This window comes from Erythranthe guttata, chromosome 2 (assembly GCF_056151865.1).
Source record: "Erythranthe guttata isolate IM_541 chromosome 2, IM_541, whole genome shotgun sequence".
Lineage (NCBI taxonomy): Eukaryota > Viridiplantae > Streptophyta > Magnoliopsida > Lamiales > Phrymaceae > Erythranthe > Erythranthe guttata.
This window is the reverse complement of record NC_142534.1, coordinates 1,653,022-1,669,160: the sequence shown is the minus strand read 5'-3', so window position 1 is coordinate 1,669,160 and position 16,139 is coordinate 1,653,022. Positions and strand designations below refer to the sequence as shown.

The window sequence follows — 16,139 nt, the reverse complement described above, 5'->3', positions numbered from 1 at the left end:
GTACAGAAAGATCTCTCTGCCATTTTCTACTACAGTAATAACTTAAAAATAAACCTATAATAATAATAATAATCATTATTAATATAATACAAATTTAAGCAGACACAATTACATTTACTCGTCACAGTTTCTCTCTTCCAAAATTTAACAGAGAACAGGACAAGAACAAGAACAAGAAACAAGGTTTACACAAACTCAGAAACCTTATTTTTTCAGACAAACCAACTAACTAACATGAAGCAACTAAAAACTTCCTCTTACTCTCCGATTCCTCTTGCAAAACCACCACATCACTCACCTTCTCCAAAAGCTCCTCCAAACAACTCACACCGTACAACACGTAATCCAATTCCTTTTTATACCTCTGCTGATAAATCGCCTCGAAACAACCCAAAAAAATCCGACAGGAGTAACTCACCAAAATCTCCTGTAGCTCGTATCTGAAATTCTTGAGATTATAATCAATAACTTGAGAAGGTTCCGTAGTTTCCAAATCAACAGCCACCCTATCATCATCCGACAACTCGTCCGACGAACCACCTCCGCCTATAATTACATCAATACCACCATCTTCTTGAACCCCTTTTCCTTTCTTCTCTCTCCTCGCCAAAATCACGGGAGGATTAATTGATCCACCTTTTGAGCTACGAAGGCAAACAGTCTTTCTTTGCCCTTTCCCTTCAATAGCAATCGAATCTACCATCTTTTTCAAGAGATTCACGAGCTTCAACGCCCCGTATTCCGAAACATAAAGAGGTCGCCCGTATACCTTTTGGTACTCGGCGGGTAAACGGGTCAAAGGCATACTACCGCCAGACATTTCGAGCAATTTTACCATTTGGCCCTTCAAACCGTTCAAATCTCCTGGCTGGACCCACGCCAAGTCATTTTGCTCACGATTTTGCAGCATTAATATAGAACTACTACTAAACTCCGAGTGAGTGGAATATTCTCTTGTAGCATTATACGAACTCCTCGAAATCCCTCTATACACTATCGATTCCTCTTCATTTTGACCTTCCACATCGTCGTTGACCTTATTAGAACACCCCATCAAAAACCCAGAAATCTCAGCCGAGCCAGCATGATTATTAGGCATTGTCAACGCCTTCGGAGGGGGCAGAAACCCCTCTCCACGGGCAACACTAAGCCAATCCCAAACAAATCTCCCAGCATTACTCAAAGCAGACGAAACCCCCACACCAGAAGGAATCACAAGAATTACGGTGTAACCTCGCTGACCGAGAATATGCAGGGCAGGGGCAAAATCGACATCCCCGGATATAAGCATGATGGAGGAAGGAGGAGGGTTATCGAGGGCGAAAAGGAACATGTCAACCAAAATCGCCTTGTCAGCAGCATCCTTCCTTCCGTTGGGTACGTCTACGAGCTTGACACCTGTCCTCTGGCAGCCTTCTCTTAGCCGCCTCGGAAATGCATTAAAATCACCAAACGCTGAAAACATAGTGACTGCCCCGTTAATTACAGGGTGTACCCGCAAGGCCATTCTTATGTTGCCAGCTACATCTTCGGATCGGACATCGCTTGGAACTGGACAGTTTTCGATGTCCCAAAGAATTGCTACGGGGCCTTGTAATGAAGTTCGGTTTTGATTTATGTTTCGATTTGGGGTTGAGATTTGATGATGAAATCTTTGTTCGGAGTAATCCGGAGGCAGTGCTAGCGTGGATATGTTCGAGCTTGACATACTCTTCTTGTGTTAGATATGTGTACCAACAGAGTGTGATTGATCTGAAAAGGGAAAAACGGAATCGAACAATTCAAGATTTTATTTAATGAGTAAAACAGAGTTGAGTAGAAAACGAAACGAACAGCAACGCATACAACAGGAAAGAGCAGGCCAACACAATGTTTATAAAACAGACCAAATGAAATCTTTGACACTACGTGTATTATCTATATTAATCTTCATTTCACAGTTCCGTTTCTGCTGACGGAATGCTACAAATGAAATCAGTTCAGCCCATCAAACTCTCTCAATCGAAGGAGCTCAGATTGTAAACTGGAGATGAAGGGCCTTTACTATTTGCATCAAGGCTTCCTAAATTGAGAAAATTTAATATGGAGACATCTACGGGAAATGATATTTTTGTTCGTGGATATGATTTCCGGTTTGCCGTGAACAATTTAGCATCATAAATTGGGGATTAGGTCAATTTTGCCTATATAACCAATGAAAAACACCTTGCTAAGATTAAACTGCATACAAGAAAGATTCAAAATCAGCTCATGTAATTCCAAAAAAAAAAACGATCTTAATCAAAAGTTGCAACAGAAATTAGTTGAGGGTGGAATAAAGATTGCAGCTGCAGCTCCATAAAATCAAATTAAATCTTGCATACATAGGAAACGGAAAATTCAGTAAGAAATCCAACCCAGCACTAATACCCAGTAAAGATCAACTAAATAAACGAAAGGGATAGACAACCCAATCAATCAAGCGAAAATTCAATTCAATTCTTCATACTCGAAACGCATAAAGCAATTAAACGATCCAATTTTTTAACTGAAAAAAAAAAATCCTCAATTCAGAAACCCTAATCCGAGCACCTTATCAAATCAACGAATTGCGCCAATAGAAAATGAAATAAGAAGAAGAAAACTAACCTGAAGCGGATACGAAGCTTTTGTCCGAAAAAAGAAAGGGAAAAATAAAAATAGTAAGCAGTGTTCTTGGAGAGTGGATTAAACTACAATGATTCTTGGTGGGTATAGTTTTATTTAATTATTTCTGAATTGGAGAAAATAAATTTTAAGGGCTTTTCACTGTAAGGTAACGTAAGGTGTGGGGGCGATGGCCGAAAGGGGAAACGGAAAAGTTCGCACAAATTCGTTTGAGAAAGAAAGAAATACCAACATTAAAAATTATAGGGGACCGACATATCAATATATATATACGTTCCTTGAAACTTGAAAGTCTGCTTTGTGCGTGTTTCTAATTTTTGTTATTCTTTGTTTTTATTTATTATTATTTATTTATTTATTCTGGTTTACATTATATCCTAATTTCTAAGTATAAAAGTGTAAAGAAAAGAAAAAAAAAATAGAGATATGGAAACCTTAATAATTAATTCCGACACATGAAACTGTAATCGATTAAGCAAGTTAGTTTTCTATTGCTACTTTCTCGTTCATAATCCACCGGCGGTGGCACCTACAGTCCAACACACAAAGCACAATTCACTGGAACCCTTAGATTGGACTCGAATCACTCAGATTTGATCTTATCAAAATAAAAAAGAATCACTCGGATTTGTCCAATAATCTCTCACCCCAAACCCCCAATCGCACCAGATGGAAACACACTCGTGTGTATTACACTCGTGCAAAAAGTTGATTTCACTCGCTCGCCAAAATGGACTGGATTTTTACTAATTCAATTTAGGCCCAAAATCCAACAATAAATCAAGCCGAGCCTCACAAATTTGATAAGATCGAGCTGAGTTTGTCAAGCTCAATATGCATACCAAATGTGGTGTGTGTGATTTCTCAATACACACTAATGAAACAAGACCACCAAATTCACTTCAAAATATCACTACAAGTTCATTAAAAAGAACATAGTTCTTGAATACACTGAGAAACTGGCTTCTGTACAAACATTTGATGTGGAAGAAAAAAAAGAAAAATTTAATAGGAGAAGCAATGCTTCTATCAATTCTTGGAACCAAAAAAAAAACCCGAAACATTTCACTCTTAATAAGCTAAATCTATGAAGCCAAAACCCTGTCAATAGCTGCGACATAGAACTCTTTAGGCATGGTGCCAATAATAGACTCGAGTTTCTCACCGTTTTTGAAGAGCAACACAACCGGTACAGCCTTAATATCATAGTCCTCAGCAATTTGCGAGTCATTGTCTGCATCAACTACAAAGCACTTCAATATCCCTTTGTATTCAGTTGCTATTTCATCTATCACGCGATGAACCATTCTGCACGGCCCGCACCAACTCGCGTAAAATTCCACAAGCACAGGGGATTCACTGTCTAATATCAGCTTATTCCATGATTTGCCAGTAACCAGTGGAGCTGCAGAATTGAAGAAAAAACCGATTTAGAAGAAAGATTACAAGGAAAAATTCAATAATATGAACCTTAAAAAAAATCAGTTAAATCTACTGTATGTATAGGAGACGGTGCAAGAAAATCAGTTAAGATCGTCAATAAGAATGATGCATTGCTTGCTCATTTTTATACACGTCTCGGATTTTTTTACAACCACCAATCAAACCTAATTGGTTTCAAGTAATTAACTAAAGAACCATATCTTCCAAAGTGGGCCCCACATATGGCACGAGACATCGCTTGAAGTCGTAAAAACTCCATTTCCGTGCATCTAATTTTTTTTTTATTCAACAATCAGCAAGGACACTGAAATATTGCCACCGACTATGCAGATGAAGAGAGAGGAAGTAATTATCTTCTCAAAATAACAAAACAACCATTAGTCTTTATAAATTCAATATTCTACGGACGGGAGTCAAACTGGAAAAAATTGCAGCTGCATGTAGTTTACATCAGCAATGCTTTATTCAATATTTTAGGGAAAGACAGAGAGCGATCGTGTTAGTTACTGCATAAAAGAAAACGATATAACCATTTCTAAACTGTGGAATTCAGATAAACTATCATATAAACATATCCATCGAAATATATTGATAAGCATACATCCGAAAAACTAAGCCAGCAAAAACAAAAAGTCAAACTCGAGAAATACTACTAAATATATCTGTCTCCCCACCATCATAACCCAATCAGGCAACCACCTCCCCAATAAATTTATCCACAGAACCCATCAAAACACACAATTAACTCGATAATAAATAGATAACAATGCATAACATGATAGTCAGACAAGAATAAACATTATAACTAACTCTCGTGAACCAATGAAGTACCTATATTTGACGCATTAACAATTGTCAATCGCATATCGTATCTCCCTTTCAATCGATTCTTTTAGAGTTAAGTCCTTGTGAGCCAGCATTATACAATCATACAATAAGTGTCAACAACTATGGTTTCATATAACACTAAGGAACATTCATAAGTTATGAATGAACGTCACTAATCTGCAATATCAGATTCTTTCCTTAATTTACGAAACAAATCGAAATCAAGTTTCGCAGGGGTCCAAGTGCTAATTACAATTGGGGCAACCACGTATACATCTAGATCAAGGCATCGTAAAAACGAGTAGAAGAAATTAAGTTTTCAAAAGACAACATTTCTAATCTACATTGCAACAACCTCACAAAACTTCAAGTCTTCTTCACTGGACCAGATAAAAAAAATTCAGATCAATCAATTTATCCTAAAATCACGAAATAATAATCAGATCACGAATCAATGCAAATATTTCAAATTCAATCAATCAATTTATAAATCGAAGGAAGAAAAAAAATAAAAAACGCCAAATCTAAGATAGGCCGCCATAGGCAACTTTTGTCGAACAGTTGCAGGGGGTGAAGAAACTACCTTTGTTATCACCAAGGCAGGAGACGCGTAGGGATTTGGGGGCGCCGGGTCTCCTCTGAGCTCGGAACGAGAGATCGAACCGCTGAATCAGCTGCGGGTGACTCACTGAGTTCGACGGCGCAACTCCGTACCGGCGGCGGCGGAGCGCGAGCGAGAAGAGAGCAGAAGAAGAGCAGCATGATGAAGCGGACATTTTTTCTAGCGAAAAGGAAATGAAATGCAAAAACCCTCACTGATTCAATTGTGGGTAAAAATGTCGGCGTGATCTGTGTTATGTATAAATTGATTCAAAATATATGGCATGGAAAACGTTTTCGGAGTGGCCGCGTGGATGCTGAGTTACAGTTGCAGAAAAGAAAGCGATGGTGAAGTGGATTGTATATATGTATGTGTGTGTGTGTGGTGGAATGGATCAATGAGGCACGTGGGTATTTCAATTTTTGGGTGGAGATGGTGACGTGTAAATAACAAAACAAAAGAATAATAATAAACAATTTTTGGATTTCAATTGTTTTCTTTAGGAGTTGAGATTTTTATAGTAGGTTACAGGCTGGAATCCGTGAAGGGCCAAACATGTGAGATGCATTATTGGATAATTTTTTCTATAAAAGTCCATAAATGAGAAAATAAAAAATATTAAATATAATTAATTTGCTTTTAAATTTCACCTAACTTTTAAAAAAATATTTTAGCACACCCGGTGGGGATCGAACCCACAATCGCCTGATTAGAAGTCAGACGCCTTATCCATTAGGCCACGGGTGCTTGTTGTTGTTTATCTAGGTTGTTTAATATTAATCTAAAACTTACAAAATAACAAAAAATTAATACGATTGCACGCCCGGTGGGACTCGAACCCACAATCGCCTGATTAGAAGTCAGACGCCTTATCCATTAGGCCACGGGCGCTATTTGTTTGGTAGGACCCACCAGTATTATATTCATTTTAATAATAAAATAAAGCGAAAAAAATATATATCAAAATATAAGCCACGCCCGGTGGGACTCGAACCCACAATCGCCTGATTAGAAGTCAGACGCCTTATCCATTAGGCCACGGGCGCTTGTGATATTCATGAAGTTTTGTAGCTATCTATCTTCAATAACAAAATTATATCAACTGTTTTTGGTTGGCTTCGTTTCTCTCTCGGTTTCCATGTTCCATATTTCAATAGTCATCATATCAAAATTCAAAACATTGTAAGTGTTTATTTTTTTGATAAATGATTGATACTACACAGTATACACGATATCATCCACCAACGGTGTCTACAGACATTAATCATAAGATTGAGATGCTTTTTTCACACCATATTTTTTCTCAAACTGCATGTAGTGTCGAAATATACATTCACCGATCACAAGTTACACAATTTCCGCTCCTGCCTACAAGATCAAACTATGTTATCTTTGCTTCATCAGATTATTAATTTCTTCGATTTCTATCTTGTACAAACGCGTCTGAATCCCAACATAACAAACTAATACTTTCGACCATTCTACATGGCATCTTTCAAATCATTGAATATTGCAATGGAGACGGTCGTTAATCAACATCACATTCTGAAGACACCGTATTTGGTACTCTCGGGTTTGTTCTTTGTAGAAGCTGCAAGGCAGAGGCCTAAAATCTTTCTCGTATCTGCTGGATCAATAACGCCATCATCCCAAAGCCTCGCCGTGGAGTAATAAGCACTGCCTTCTTTATCGTAAGCCTCCACCACCCCTGCCTTAAATTTCTCCTCCTCTTCTTTACTCAACTGTACAATATTGTAATTACACGTTAATTATTGAATATTGATCAGATGTTGTAGGTCTAGCAGATTGACTAAAAGTAGAAATCTTACCTCGATTCCAGCCTTTTTCTTATTGCCTCGTTCTATTTGAGCCAGCACGCCAGCAGCCTGAAGGAACCCGTTTGAACTAATTAGGGATGAATGAAATGTGCTTTTCCAAAATATTGTTAGATAGGCGGCCACCTTATATAAGCGTGTTTTATCCTCGTAATTATTGGATTTGTCATATTTCATGCAATTGCCAACTTGTTTGATAGGCTTGATAGAGCCAAAATATACCAAACTTCAACACACTAACTGACCAAAAATCGTAGAGGACGAATTTATATAATAGTTAGTCCTAATTGTGGCACTATCCACCTTTGTTTTTGTACATATTTAAAAAAAACTCCACAAACTTAGAAGTGTGAAAGACTCGTGAAAAAGTAGAGAAATTTCTAGGAACTTTACTTCACTAAATATTTTGTAGTATACTTTTAGAATATTCCGGCAAAACTCTAGAGATGTATTCATAATCGATGTATCGTTTCAATTTATAATGTTCATTTCTGATAAATATATGTAGTTGTTTCATTTGTGATTATGGAAGAGTTCAAATTATAATAATTAGTACCTGAGCTCCGCCCATTACAGATATTCTCGCATTCGGCCAGAAGAACATGAAATTAGGGTTGTATGCACGTCCACACATTGCATAGTTTCCAGCTCCGAAGCTTCCACCGACAACAATCGTGATTTTGGGAACCTAAATGGATTATAGTAGCAAGTAAAACAGCCATTAGAAATTGAATATTATGAAGATGATAATCAAGTGTTCATTGTCAAAATAAAAGTCAAAAAACTCCAAACTTTTCAAGCAAATCGTGACGGATATTTTGTCGCCCACATTTTGCAAATTATTTATAGAAATTCACAAAAAACATATAAGTATAATAAATATATAGAAAACCGACCTTCGCACAAGAAACTGCCATTACCATTTTAGCTCCGGATTTTGCTATACCGTTGGCCTCAGATTTTGAGCCAACCTGCAGTTGAAGAAGATATAATTAATTTTTATATTCATAATCACATTTTCTAAGTATAAAAACCTCATGATTTGATCAACCTCTCCTAGTTTGGAAACTCAAGAAAACTGGAATGTTTTGTCATATTATTGAAATTTGCTAGAACGTGCCATCATGTTGACAAAGAAATTTGATTCATCAACTCATTTTCAAACACAAACTCATCCCGGAGACATCTTCTAAGTCGAACTGAGCTATTCGTCTAAACTAAAATAATTCTACATCCAATTAATTGCAAATCATTTATGAATGTGATGTCAAATCCGACAGTGTATGTATATATTCCACATAGCACATGCTCATTGTGAACCAATTATGATCAGGAATTAACAAAAAGAAAAGGCCATATAAAGTTAACCATGTCTTTACTCACTAAATAATTGTATAAGTATAAAATCTACTATATCATTTAAAGTAATTAGTAAGTGTGGCAATAGTTATTGCATACCATAAATCCAGTGATATTCTGAAGAAAGATCAACGGGATGTTACGTTGAGTACATAATTCAATAAAATGAGCCCCTTTCAACGCAGATTCGTTGAACAGTACACCGTTATTCCCAATAATTCCAACGGGTTGCCCAAATATTCTCGCAAATCCTGTTACAAGTGTCTATTCGTTGGAAAACAAAAGGTACAATTACAAGATACTGTTAGAGTCCATAACAACATATACCGATAGAATCACTATATATAATTTGGAGTTAAAAGAGCCTTACAGAGCCATACAGTTTCTTGAATTCATCAAATTCGCTACCATCAACAATACGTGAAATAATCGACCGGATGTCAAATGACTGCTTGAGATCCGTTGGTGCAATAGCACAAAGTTCAGCCGCATCATACAAAGGCTCCTTGAAATCGGGCATTACATGACGTTGTTCACCCGCATTTCCAGCCATGTGCAGATTTTTCACTATGTTTCTTCCTATAGCAAGTGCATGTAGTTCGTCTACAAGATACACGTAATTTGCACATCGATGATTTCATTAAATTCAACATAAAGCATTTGACTTAAAAAAAAATAGCAAATATTTACCTTGTGCAAAATAGTCTGAAACACCCGATGTTTTACAGTGAACAGATGCACCACCAAGGTCTTCTGCAGAGACTTCCTCTCCAGTAGCAGCCTACTAAAACTTCAAATAAATTATCTCTTTCAAAAAAAAATAAACGAGTACACAGCTGGAAAAAAAACAAATCGAAAACAAGCTTACAAACGCATCCAAACATTGCCTTAACTAACCTTCACAAGAGGAGGTCCAGCGAGAAAAATGGTACCGTTCCCTTTCACCATCACGCTTTCGTCAGCCATAGCAGGAATATAAGCACCGCCAGCTGTGCAAGAGCCTAGTACCAATGCTATCTGCGGGATACCTTCTGCCGACATCACAGCTTGATTATAGAAAATCCTACCGAAATTTTCCTTATCGGGAAAAACCTCCGCCTGCTTCGGAAGAAAAGCGCCTCCACTATCTACAAGATACATACAGGGGAGTCTACATTGAGCGGCAATCTCTTGTGCCCTAAGATGCTTCTTAACCGTGATTGGATAGTACGTTCCGCCCTTCACGGTGGGGTCGTTCGCGACAAACATACATAGGTTTCCGTGAATGGGACCTATGCCGGTAATTACTCCACCGGATGGTAATGGAGTATCGTATAATTCATGGCCAGCAAGCTAAGTTTAAGAATTACGAGTATTATTATACAGTGTTAATTTTTGCAGTGATGATTGAATTTGAAAACAGAGATATTGAGGTGAAATAATTGAAGAGAAATTAATGAATTGCAATATTTTTTGGGATATTAAAATTAGAGAGAGAAATGAAACCTGGGAAAGCTCGAGGAATGAAGAACCGGGATCGATCAAGCGATTGATTCTCTCTCTAGGAAGAAGCTTATTCCTGCTTTTGTTCCTCTTTACAGCTTCGGAACCTCCGCCATTCATCACCTGCAACACACACATGCAACACATAGTACACGCGTCAGTGATGTCAGTGATGTGAGAGAGAGATAGAGAGAGAGAGAGAGAGTGGGGAGGGAGGCGATACCTTTTCAATGCGCAAGTGAAGTTGAGAAATTATGCCTTCCATTGCTGCGGAGTTGCGAGCGAAAGACTCGGAGCTCCGGTCGAGTGTGTCGGGCAGGATACTGGAACATAAGCTTCGGGTCGGGTCGGCGGGGCAATTCGGGTGCCGCAGCCGCCGGGAGATCGATCGGCTCGAAGCCGATGATGAAATTCTTACGGCCAAGTTTCTGAACATTTCTGAATTTCTCTCTCCTCTCTCTCTCTACTTCGTTTTAGCTCTCTTACGGTGTCGTTTTATAACTTTCTAGTTTCTGATTAAAATAATACGGCAGCTTGAGGGAAGTGCTTTGCCTACAGCCTAATTGGAAATAAGACTCGCAGCTTGTCCTAGCTGTTGATCATATCCAAACAAGTCCTTCATATCCACATTTTTGTTATTTATTGAACAAATTTGGATTCTATTCAATTCGAAATATAAATTACACTATCCTTAAAATTGTTATTAAAGAAATCGAACTCGATTGTCGAAATTAAAATCGATTGCATTTCTGAATTAGCATTTTTATAATAAAAAAAAAAAAAAATCAATGTTTTTTCGTTGGGAATTGCACTAATTTCAGTTCCATTCAAATAAAAATTCGAAAATTTAAATGAAAAACTTGTGTCATAATCAAAAGCATTCGGATCGAATACACAGAAATTCGAAAATTCCGGTACCTATAATATAAATATAAAATATATAGATATTGACACTATAAGAAGCATGAGAGATAATTGTGAAATAGAAACCACATTGAAATTTAATGCTCTTAAATCAACTAACTAAATCAAATTAAATTTGTGCAACTTAATGAATCAAAAGGGCATTACCAGAACAAAAGAAGATAAAAATTAATATACTGTTTGCAACACCAATACTGTATTCTGCTAATACAAGGATCCACGATGTTTTTCTAAATAAATATTAATCTAAATATTAAACAAAACGAGAAGCAAATAAAGGTCGTATATTCCGACACCTATAAGAGCAGCACCATAATAATTTACAGCAATACACTCTTTGCTTCGGTACGCTGTTCAATCCTATGAAACACACTAAGCTTTCAGATTTTGTGATCTAATATTACTACCAAGGTCCAGTCACAGTCCTCCTTAAGCATCTTCTTTTACCTCCCCACTGTTTATTCATCGTCTCCAAAATCTGTACACCCACAAATAAAAAATAAAAGTTAAAAAATAAATCGTAGCTAAGTCCGCTAGGTACCCAAAAACCAAGGAAACTATCATCTTATTAACCATGGTTATAAGATGGATTAACCATGGTTTGTTCACTGGTTTATGGTTTACAAGATAATGTGTTTTTACATACTTGACCGGTTTGTTGATTGATGACTACAATAAAATGTTATTAAATATATCGAAGTTGCGTGGAAAATTTACAACAATTTATGACTTTTAAAGCAGCGAAAGAATCACACACCTGATTTTTCTGCATCTCCACGAGTTCTTCCTGTACAACAAACATGATAAAAATCGTTGTTAAAGCCGCCGATATTAAGTTTGATCCCGTTGACTCTATTTTGACTGTGAAAATAAATATACCTGCTTTTTCTGCAACTCTTGGTTCATTTCTTTGAGCTTTGCTATTTCCGATTCCAATTCCAGAGTATAGGCCTGCATTTTGGTCGTTACACCGCACGCGTTATTAATCGGGGTGATGAATTATGTGATTGAAAGTTTACTCAGACATTGAAAATTTACAAAGGTGAACTATTAAGTATTATTCCACAATCGCGTCATGGCAAAATCTGTTGACCCCAAAAATTCCCGAAGCATAAAAAGGAAATCCTCCATATGTATCATCGTTTACCAGTCGATCGTGGAAACAAATTAAACCAGATATTGATACCACAACATATAGAAGTCAAGTTAAAAAATGGATTCGGGTAGTCAACTAAGTGGCAAGATCTTCAAATCAAGAACGAGAGCACATTTACTTCTCAATCATTATTTAATCACCTGTTTTCTAGCTCGTGACCTGGCGGCAGACTCTCTGTTTTTAATCATTCTCCTCCGCCTCCTCTCCACCACTTTCTCCAACGAACTAGAAGACCTCCTCCCTCTTCCACCTTCCCCGACATGATAAGGCGTAGGCGAAGCAGATGAAGAGTCCGTATCATTCTTACCGACAGAATCCGAATACATATGATTCCTTGGAGACCCCCCTGCAGCAACAACCGCCGCCGCCACTCCATTGCTCGATCCACCGCCCATCACCATTTTCCCACCTTGAACGTTTACACCGTTATTCAAACCATTCCCCATTCTGCCCTTTGCCACTGGGCTAGATATATGAGCATTGCTCACAATTTGTGTCGGGGAGGAAAAAGCCAGAGTTGTTTGCTTAGGAAAAAGAGGCTGTAGCTGTGGCCTTGGCGGCGGTTGAGAAGTCGTTACACCACTCATATTAATCCCCAAATTAGGTGGATTAAGAACGATGTTGTTCTGAGACGGCTGTTGAAATCCAATGGTAAAACCAGCGTTATTATTACCGTTTAACGGAGATAAACTACTGTAGAAGCCGGTTCCAGTGGGCCCCACAGAAGGTTGGTTATCTTCTCTGACAACACCAGCTCTAGATAAGAACTCTTCGAGTGTCATTTCGCCCAAAGTGGGCTCTCTTGGCCCCAAACCCGAACCACCGCCACCGCCACCGCCACTAGGCTCTTTCAAGACATCCCTCCACACTTCGTCGACGGTTTTCTGGCTAAGCGTACGAGGTAGCGTTAGAGAACCCTGCCTCTGCAAGTTGCCAGCTGGCGCACCTCCATCTCCACCACCTACAGCCTGGCTTTCTTCAGCTGTCCAAATGCTCTTCAACAGATCCTCCATGTTCATTGATCCAAAATCCTTTCCGGATCCACCCAACGTGCTCTGAAACTCATCGAACGTGAGGGAATATACCGACGACTGTCGAACCAGTGGGTAATTAAAATGAGGCACTCCATTTCCATTTCCACCACTACCATCTGCTTCTCCTGAGTTCTTGAAGTTCATGTAAGACTCCATTGTTTCAAATACCCAAAAAACTGAGCCACTAACTAGCAAAAATGCAAAATTAAATCATTAGTTAGTATATCAATTAATGACAATAAATACACATATTCCTCCTTTTTTCCATGCTAAGGAAGAAACCAACCAGCTCTATAAATAAATCAAGCAGATATCACTAAATTTAAAATTAAAAAAAAAAAAAAACTTGAAATATTAAAAACTCGAAACAGGTCGCACTCTGTGCAGTTAAATAATAGTAAACAACTGAATACTTAGCTTTAAAGAATTGACAAAACTATACAGCGCAGCAGCTTCCACTTGAAAAAACTTCCGAATTCATACTGACAGAGAGTAAAGCACTCAATTACTGACTACAGTAAAATCATACAGGTATTTCTATTTCAGATTCTCAGTCACTTCTTCAAGTTTTATTTTCTTTAATTTCAGATCTAAAAACGAAACAAACACAAAATCTAACCAGAATAAAAACTGAAAAAAAAAAAACTCCACTTTCTTAAATCGATATGCATACTTCACTATAATAATAAATAATTAAATAAATAACAAAAACGAGATCTCGGAAATCCAATAGATAATCATCTTCATAATTATTTATAACTAGATTCGTTTTCCGTCTTTTCGCAGAGCTCATTTCGCAGCTCAAAGATCAAACGGCCATAACAAAATCTCAAAATCTCCTATGATCGGACGGTTAATCATCGTTCTTTGATGAACTATATTAAAAAAAAATCAGAAAAAAATCAAACATTTCTATGAATCTGAAGAATTAATTCCTAACTAAATGAAAAGTGAAGATTAGAAATTGGCGAAGAAGAAAATTGATTAGGCAAAGGATAAAAACATAAAAAGGAGGAGAAAATTAGGAAATTCCAGAGAGAGAAAGTGCAAGATACGAGGACGGTTTTACCCTTATAGAGAGAGAAAAATGGCGATCGTGTCGTTTCCTTCTTCTTCGCCGGTGTTGATGCCTGTGTGGAGTCGACAAGTGTCTAGTGTCGCTTTGACACGACTCTCTAATTTAAATACCTCAGATATTTATTTTTTTTCTTTAGGGTGAATTGCGTTTTGCACCCCAGAATTAACACTGTTTGCAGTTTTGCACCCCAGAATTAACACTGTTTGCAGTTTTGCACCCCAGAATTAACACTGTTTGCCGTTTTGCACCCTGTCATTTAAAAATTAGCAAAGTTCACCCTTATAAAATATATCTCGTGGCAAAATGCACCCTCCTCAATTTCTTGTGATGTTTTAGCCAAAACTCGATAACATATCGCAATATTTTACACATTTGAAGAATTTCCATTCTTCTTTATGTTTTTTTATTACTTAATATTTATTTTAATTAGTTTACTTGTATATAAATTAAAAAAAAAAACATAATTGTTGATTTATTTCACATGTTTCACATCGAATTAATAAATGCATATAAAATTTCTAGTTCAATTTAATTTGCAAAAAATCCTAATTTTACATTGAATTAATACATATTAAAAAAATAGAATGAGAACTGTTGGACATTATTATTATTTTTTTAAATGAGTAGTTGATAAAAATTAAAAGGATTAATAAAATATAAAAACTATAATATACCATCAAGCATGAAAATCATGTTCAAAGGTTAATTATCGTGATATAATGATTTTTGGGTTAAAATCTTATAAGGAATTGATTTGGGGTGCCTTGTGCCATGAGAAATATAATATGAGGTTGGACTTTGCAATTTTGAAATATTGGGGTGCAGAGCGCCAATTAGAATTAATTATGGGGTGCAAAATGCAATTCACCCTTTTCTTTATTTTCATTTTCCCTTTTCTTTTAATTTATTTTCCTTTCTCCACGCGAAAAGTGGACCAATCAAGGTGCAGCATGAGTTCGATTGATGCGACGCTATAACCAATAATATGAAGCAACGTGGAGGAATCCCGGCCGTTCCTTATCCCCGACAACTTGTGGGATGGCGGCATCTGATTGGTCGATATTCAGGTGCCGTCAGCTGAGATTACGCGCGCGTGTGCGTGAGAGTGTCAGTGAGGCAGCACTATTGTGTGGGAGTGCGCACAGAACAATGTGGTGGGGTCTTATCTTAAGGGAAAGTTGGGTAATCTGATGATGATTGGTCGATGTGGCTGATCTGATCCCCTTTTGTTTGTGGACCTGCTTTTTGGGCCGCTTGGTTTGTTTATAGGACAATTATATGTTTGTTTTTATGTTTTTTGATATTTTGGGTAGTGGTGTTTTTGGATATATTTATAAATACTTTTCTATTATTTTATCTTTATATAATAATTATTTAGAGATACTTTAGAAAGAAAAAAAAAATGTATAATTGTTTTGAAAAATATATCAAAGAATGCATTTTATTTATTATGAGAACTAGATATGTCATGATTAAGTTATGTTTGAATTCACATGTTTTGAATCAACAATGACATAAATAATAATAATAATGTTGTTGGACTTTTGGAAGCCATCTTATCCAAAATTACTAATTAGATGGTTTTTAATTATGTTTTAATTTCACTTTTATTCTTTCTTCGAGATAAATTGTGTTTGTTTAGTTTTTTTTTTTTTAAATCAGGAAACAATTTCTAAAGTTACTCTCTCGATATACATAATTTGACTGTTATTTAAAAAAGAAATTGACTAGTACAGTAAAAAAAAAATTATAT

General features: G+C 36.9%; 4 protein-coding genes and 3 non-coding genes across 10 annotated transcripts; all 7 read right to left on the bottom strand.

Moving 5' to 3' along the window:
• Positions 1 to 38: 38 nt before the first annotated feature.
• On the bottom strand, positions 39 to 2,917 carry LOC105957551 (Putative endonuclease or glycosyl hydrolase). The gene is made up of 2 exons (XM_012981481.2): positions 2,629 to 2,917; positions 39 to 1,752 (listed from the first exon to the last, which is right to left on the bottom strand). The coding sequence occupies exon 2, from the start codon at positions 1,706 to 1,708 to the stop codon at positions 230 to 232; it is 1,479 nt and encodes a 492-aa protein (XP_012836935.1). The 5' UTR covers positions 1,709 to 1,752; positions 2,629 to 2,917; the 3' UTR covers positions 39 to 229.
• Positions 2,918 to 3,542: 625 nt separating this feature from the next.
• Positions 3,543 to 5,930, bottom strand: ATHM3 (Thioredoxin superfamily protein). The gene is made up of 2 exons (XM_012981334.2): positions 5,501 to 5,930; positions 3,543 to 4,051 (listed from the first exon to the last, which is right to left on the bottom strand). The coding sequence occupies exons 1-2, from the start codon at positions 5,691 to 5,693 to the stop codon at positions 3,732 to 3,734; spliced, it is 513 nt and encodes a 170-aa protein (XP_012836788.1). The 5' UTR covers positions 5,694 to 5,930; the 3' UTR covers positions 3,543 to 3,731.
• Positions 5,931 to 6,192: 262 nt separating this feature from the next.
• Positions 6,193 to 6,265, bottom strand: TRNAR-UCU (transfer RNA arginine (anticodon UCU)). The gene has a single exon. It is a non-coding gene; the product is annotated as a tRNA-Arg (tRNA).
• Positions 6,266 to 6,336: 71 nt separating this feature from the next.
• Positions 6,337 to 6,409, bottom strand: TRNAR-UCU (transfer RNA arginine (anticodon UCU)). The gene has a single exon. It is a non-coding gene; the product is annotated as a tRNA-Arg (tRNA).
• An 82-nt stretch (positions 6,410 to 6,491) lies between these two features.
• Positions 6,492 to 6,564, bottom strand: TRNAR-UCU (transfer RNA arginine (anticodon UCU)). The gene has a single exon. It is a non-coding gene; the product is annotated as a tRNA-Arg (tRNA).
• Positions 6,565 to 6,778: 214 nt separating this feature from the next.
• On the bottom strand, positions 6,779 to 10,869 carry MCCB (3-methylcrotonyl-CoA carboxylase). The gene is made up of 10 exons (XM_012981484.2): positions 10,418 to 10,869; positions 10,198 to 10,317; positions 9,610 to 10,044; positions 9,403 to 9,493; positions 9,083 to 9,315; positions 8,812 to 8,976; positions 8,250 to 8,324; positions 7,910 to 8,041; positions 7,348 to 7,404; positions 6,779 to 7,260 (listed from the first exon to the last, which is right to left on the bottom strand). Exons 1-10 carry the CDS (start codon positions 10,628 to 10,630, stop codon positions 7,057 to 7,059), a joined length of 1,725 nt encoding a protein of 574 aa, XP_012836938.2. The 5' UTR covers positions 10,631 to 10,869; the 3' UTR covers positions 6,779 to 7,056.
• Positions 10,870 to 11,261: 392 nt separating this feature from the next.
• Positions 11,262 to 14,493, bottom strand: ABF4 (ABRE binding factor 4). Of its 4 annotated transcripts, none has more exons than XM_012981485.2 (5): positions 14,378 to 14,493; positions 12,415 to 13,492; positions 11,998 to 12,069; positions 11,876 to 11,905; positions 11,262 to 11,596 (listed from the first exon to the last, which is right to left on the bottom strand). In XM_012981485.2, exons 2-5 carry the CDS (start codon positions 13,462 to 13,464, stop codon positions 11,522 to 11,524), a joined length of 1,227 nt encoding a protein of 408 aa, XP_012836939.2. In that variant the 5' UTR covers positions 13,465 to 13,492; positions 14,378 to 14,493; the 3' UTR covers positions 11,262 to 11,521. The 4 variants fall into 4 exon arrangements, with proteins under 4 accessions (XP_012836939.2, XP_088679441.1, XP_088679448.1 ...); XM_088823315.1 differs by having other exon boundaries at positions 12,415 to 13,496; positions 14,378 to 14,488; XM_088823322.1 differs by having other exon boundaries at positions 12,415 to 13,484; positions 14,378 to 14,477.
• Positions 14,494 to 16,139: the final 1,646 nt, after the last annotated feature.

What these genes read in the sequence shown, in the direction of transcription:
- LOC105957551 (XM_012981481.2), bottom strand. Translation starts at nt 1,708, where the DNA reads ATGTCAAGCTCGAACATATCCACGCTAGCACTGCCTCCGGATTACTCC.
- ATHM3 (XM_012981334.2), bottom strand. Translation starts at nt 5,693, where the DNA reads ATGTCCGCTTCATCATGCTGCTCTTCTTCTGCTCTCTTCTCGCTCGCG. An exon ending in CTGCCTTGGTGATAACAAAG is followed by an intron (nt 4,052 to 5,500) that starts GTAGTTTCTTCA and finishes TCAATTCTGCAG; the next exon opens with CTCCACTGGTTACTGGCAAA.
- MCCB (XM_012981484.2), bottom strand. Translation starts at nt 10,630, where the DNA reads ATGTTCAGAAACTTGGCCGTAAGAATTTCATCATCGGCTTCGAGCCGA. An exon ending in TTCACTTGCGCATTGAAAAG is followed by an intron (nt 10,318 to 10,417) that starts GTATCGCCTCCC and finishes TGTGTGTTGCAG; the next exon opens with GTGATGAATGGCGGAGGTTC. An exon ending in CTGGACCTCCTCTTGTGAAG is followed by an intron (nt 9,494 to 9,609) that starts GTTAGTTAAGGC and finishes AAGTTTTAGTAG; the next exon opens with GCTGCTACTGGAGAGGAAGT.
- ABF4 (XM_012981485.2), bottom strand. Translation starts at nt 13,464, where the DNA reads ATGGAGTCTTACATGAACTTCAAGAACTCAGGAGAAGCAGATGGTAGT. An exon ending in AAGAGTTGCAGAAAAAGCAG is followed by an intron (nt 11,906 to 11,997) that starts GTATATTTATTT and finishes TTTGTTGTACAG; the next exon opens with GAAGAACTCGTGGAGATGCA. An exon ending in TGGAGATGCAGAAAAATCAG is followed by an intron (nt 11,597 to 11,875) that starts GTGTGTGATTCT and finishes GTGGGTGTACAG; the next exon opens with ATTTTGGAGACGATGAATAA.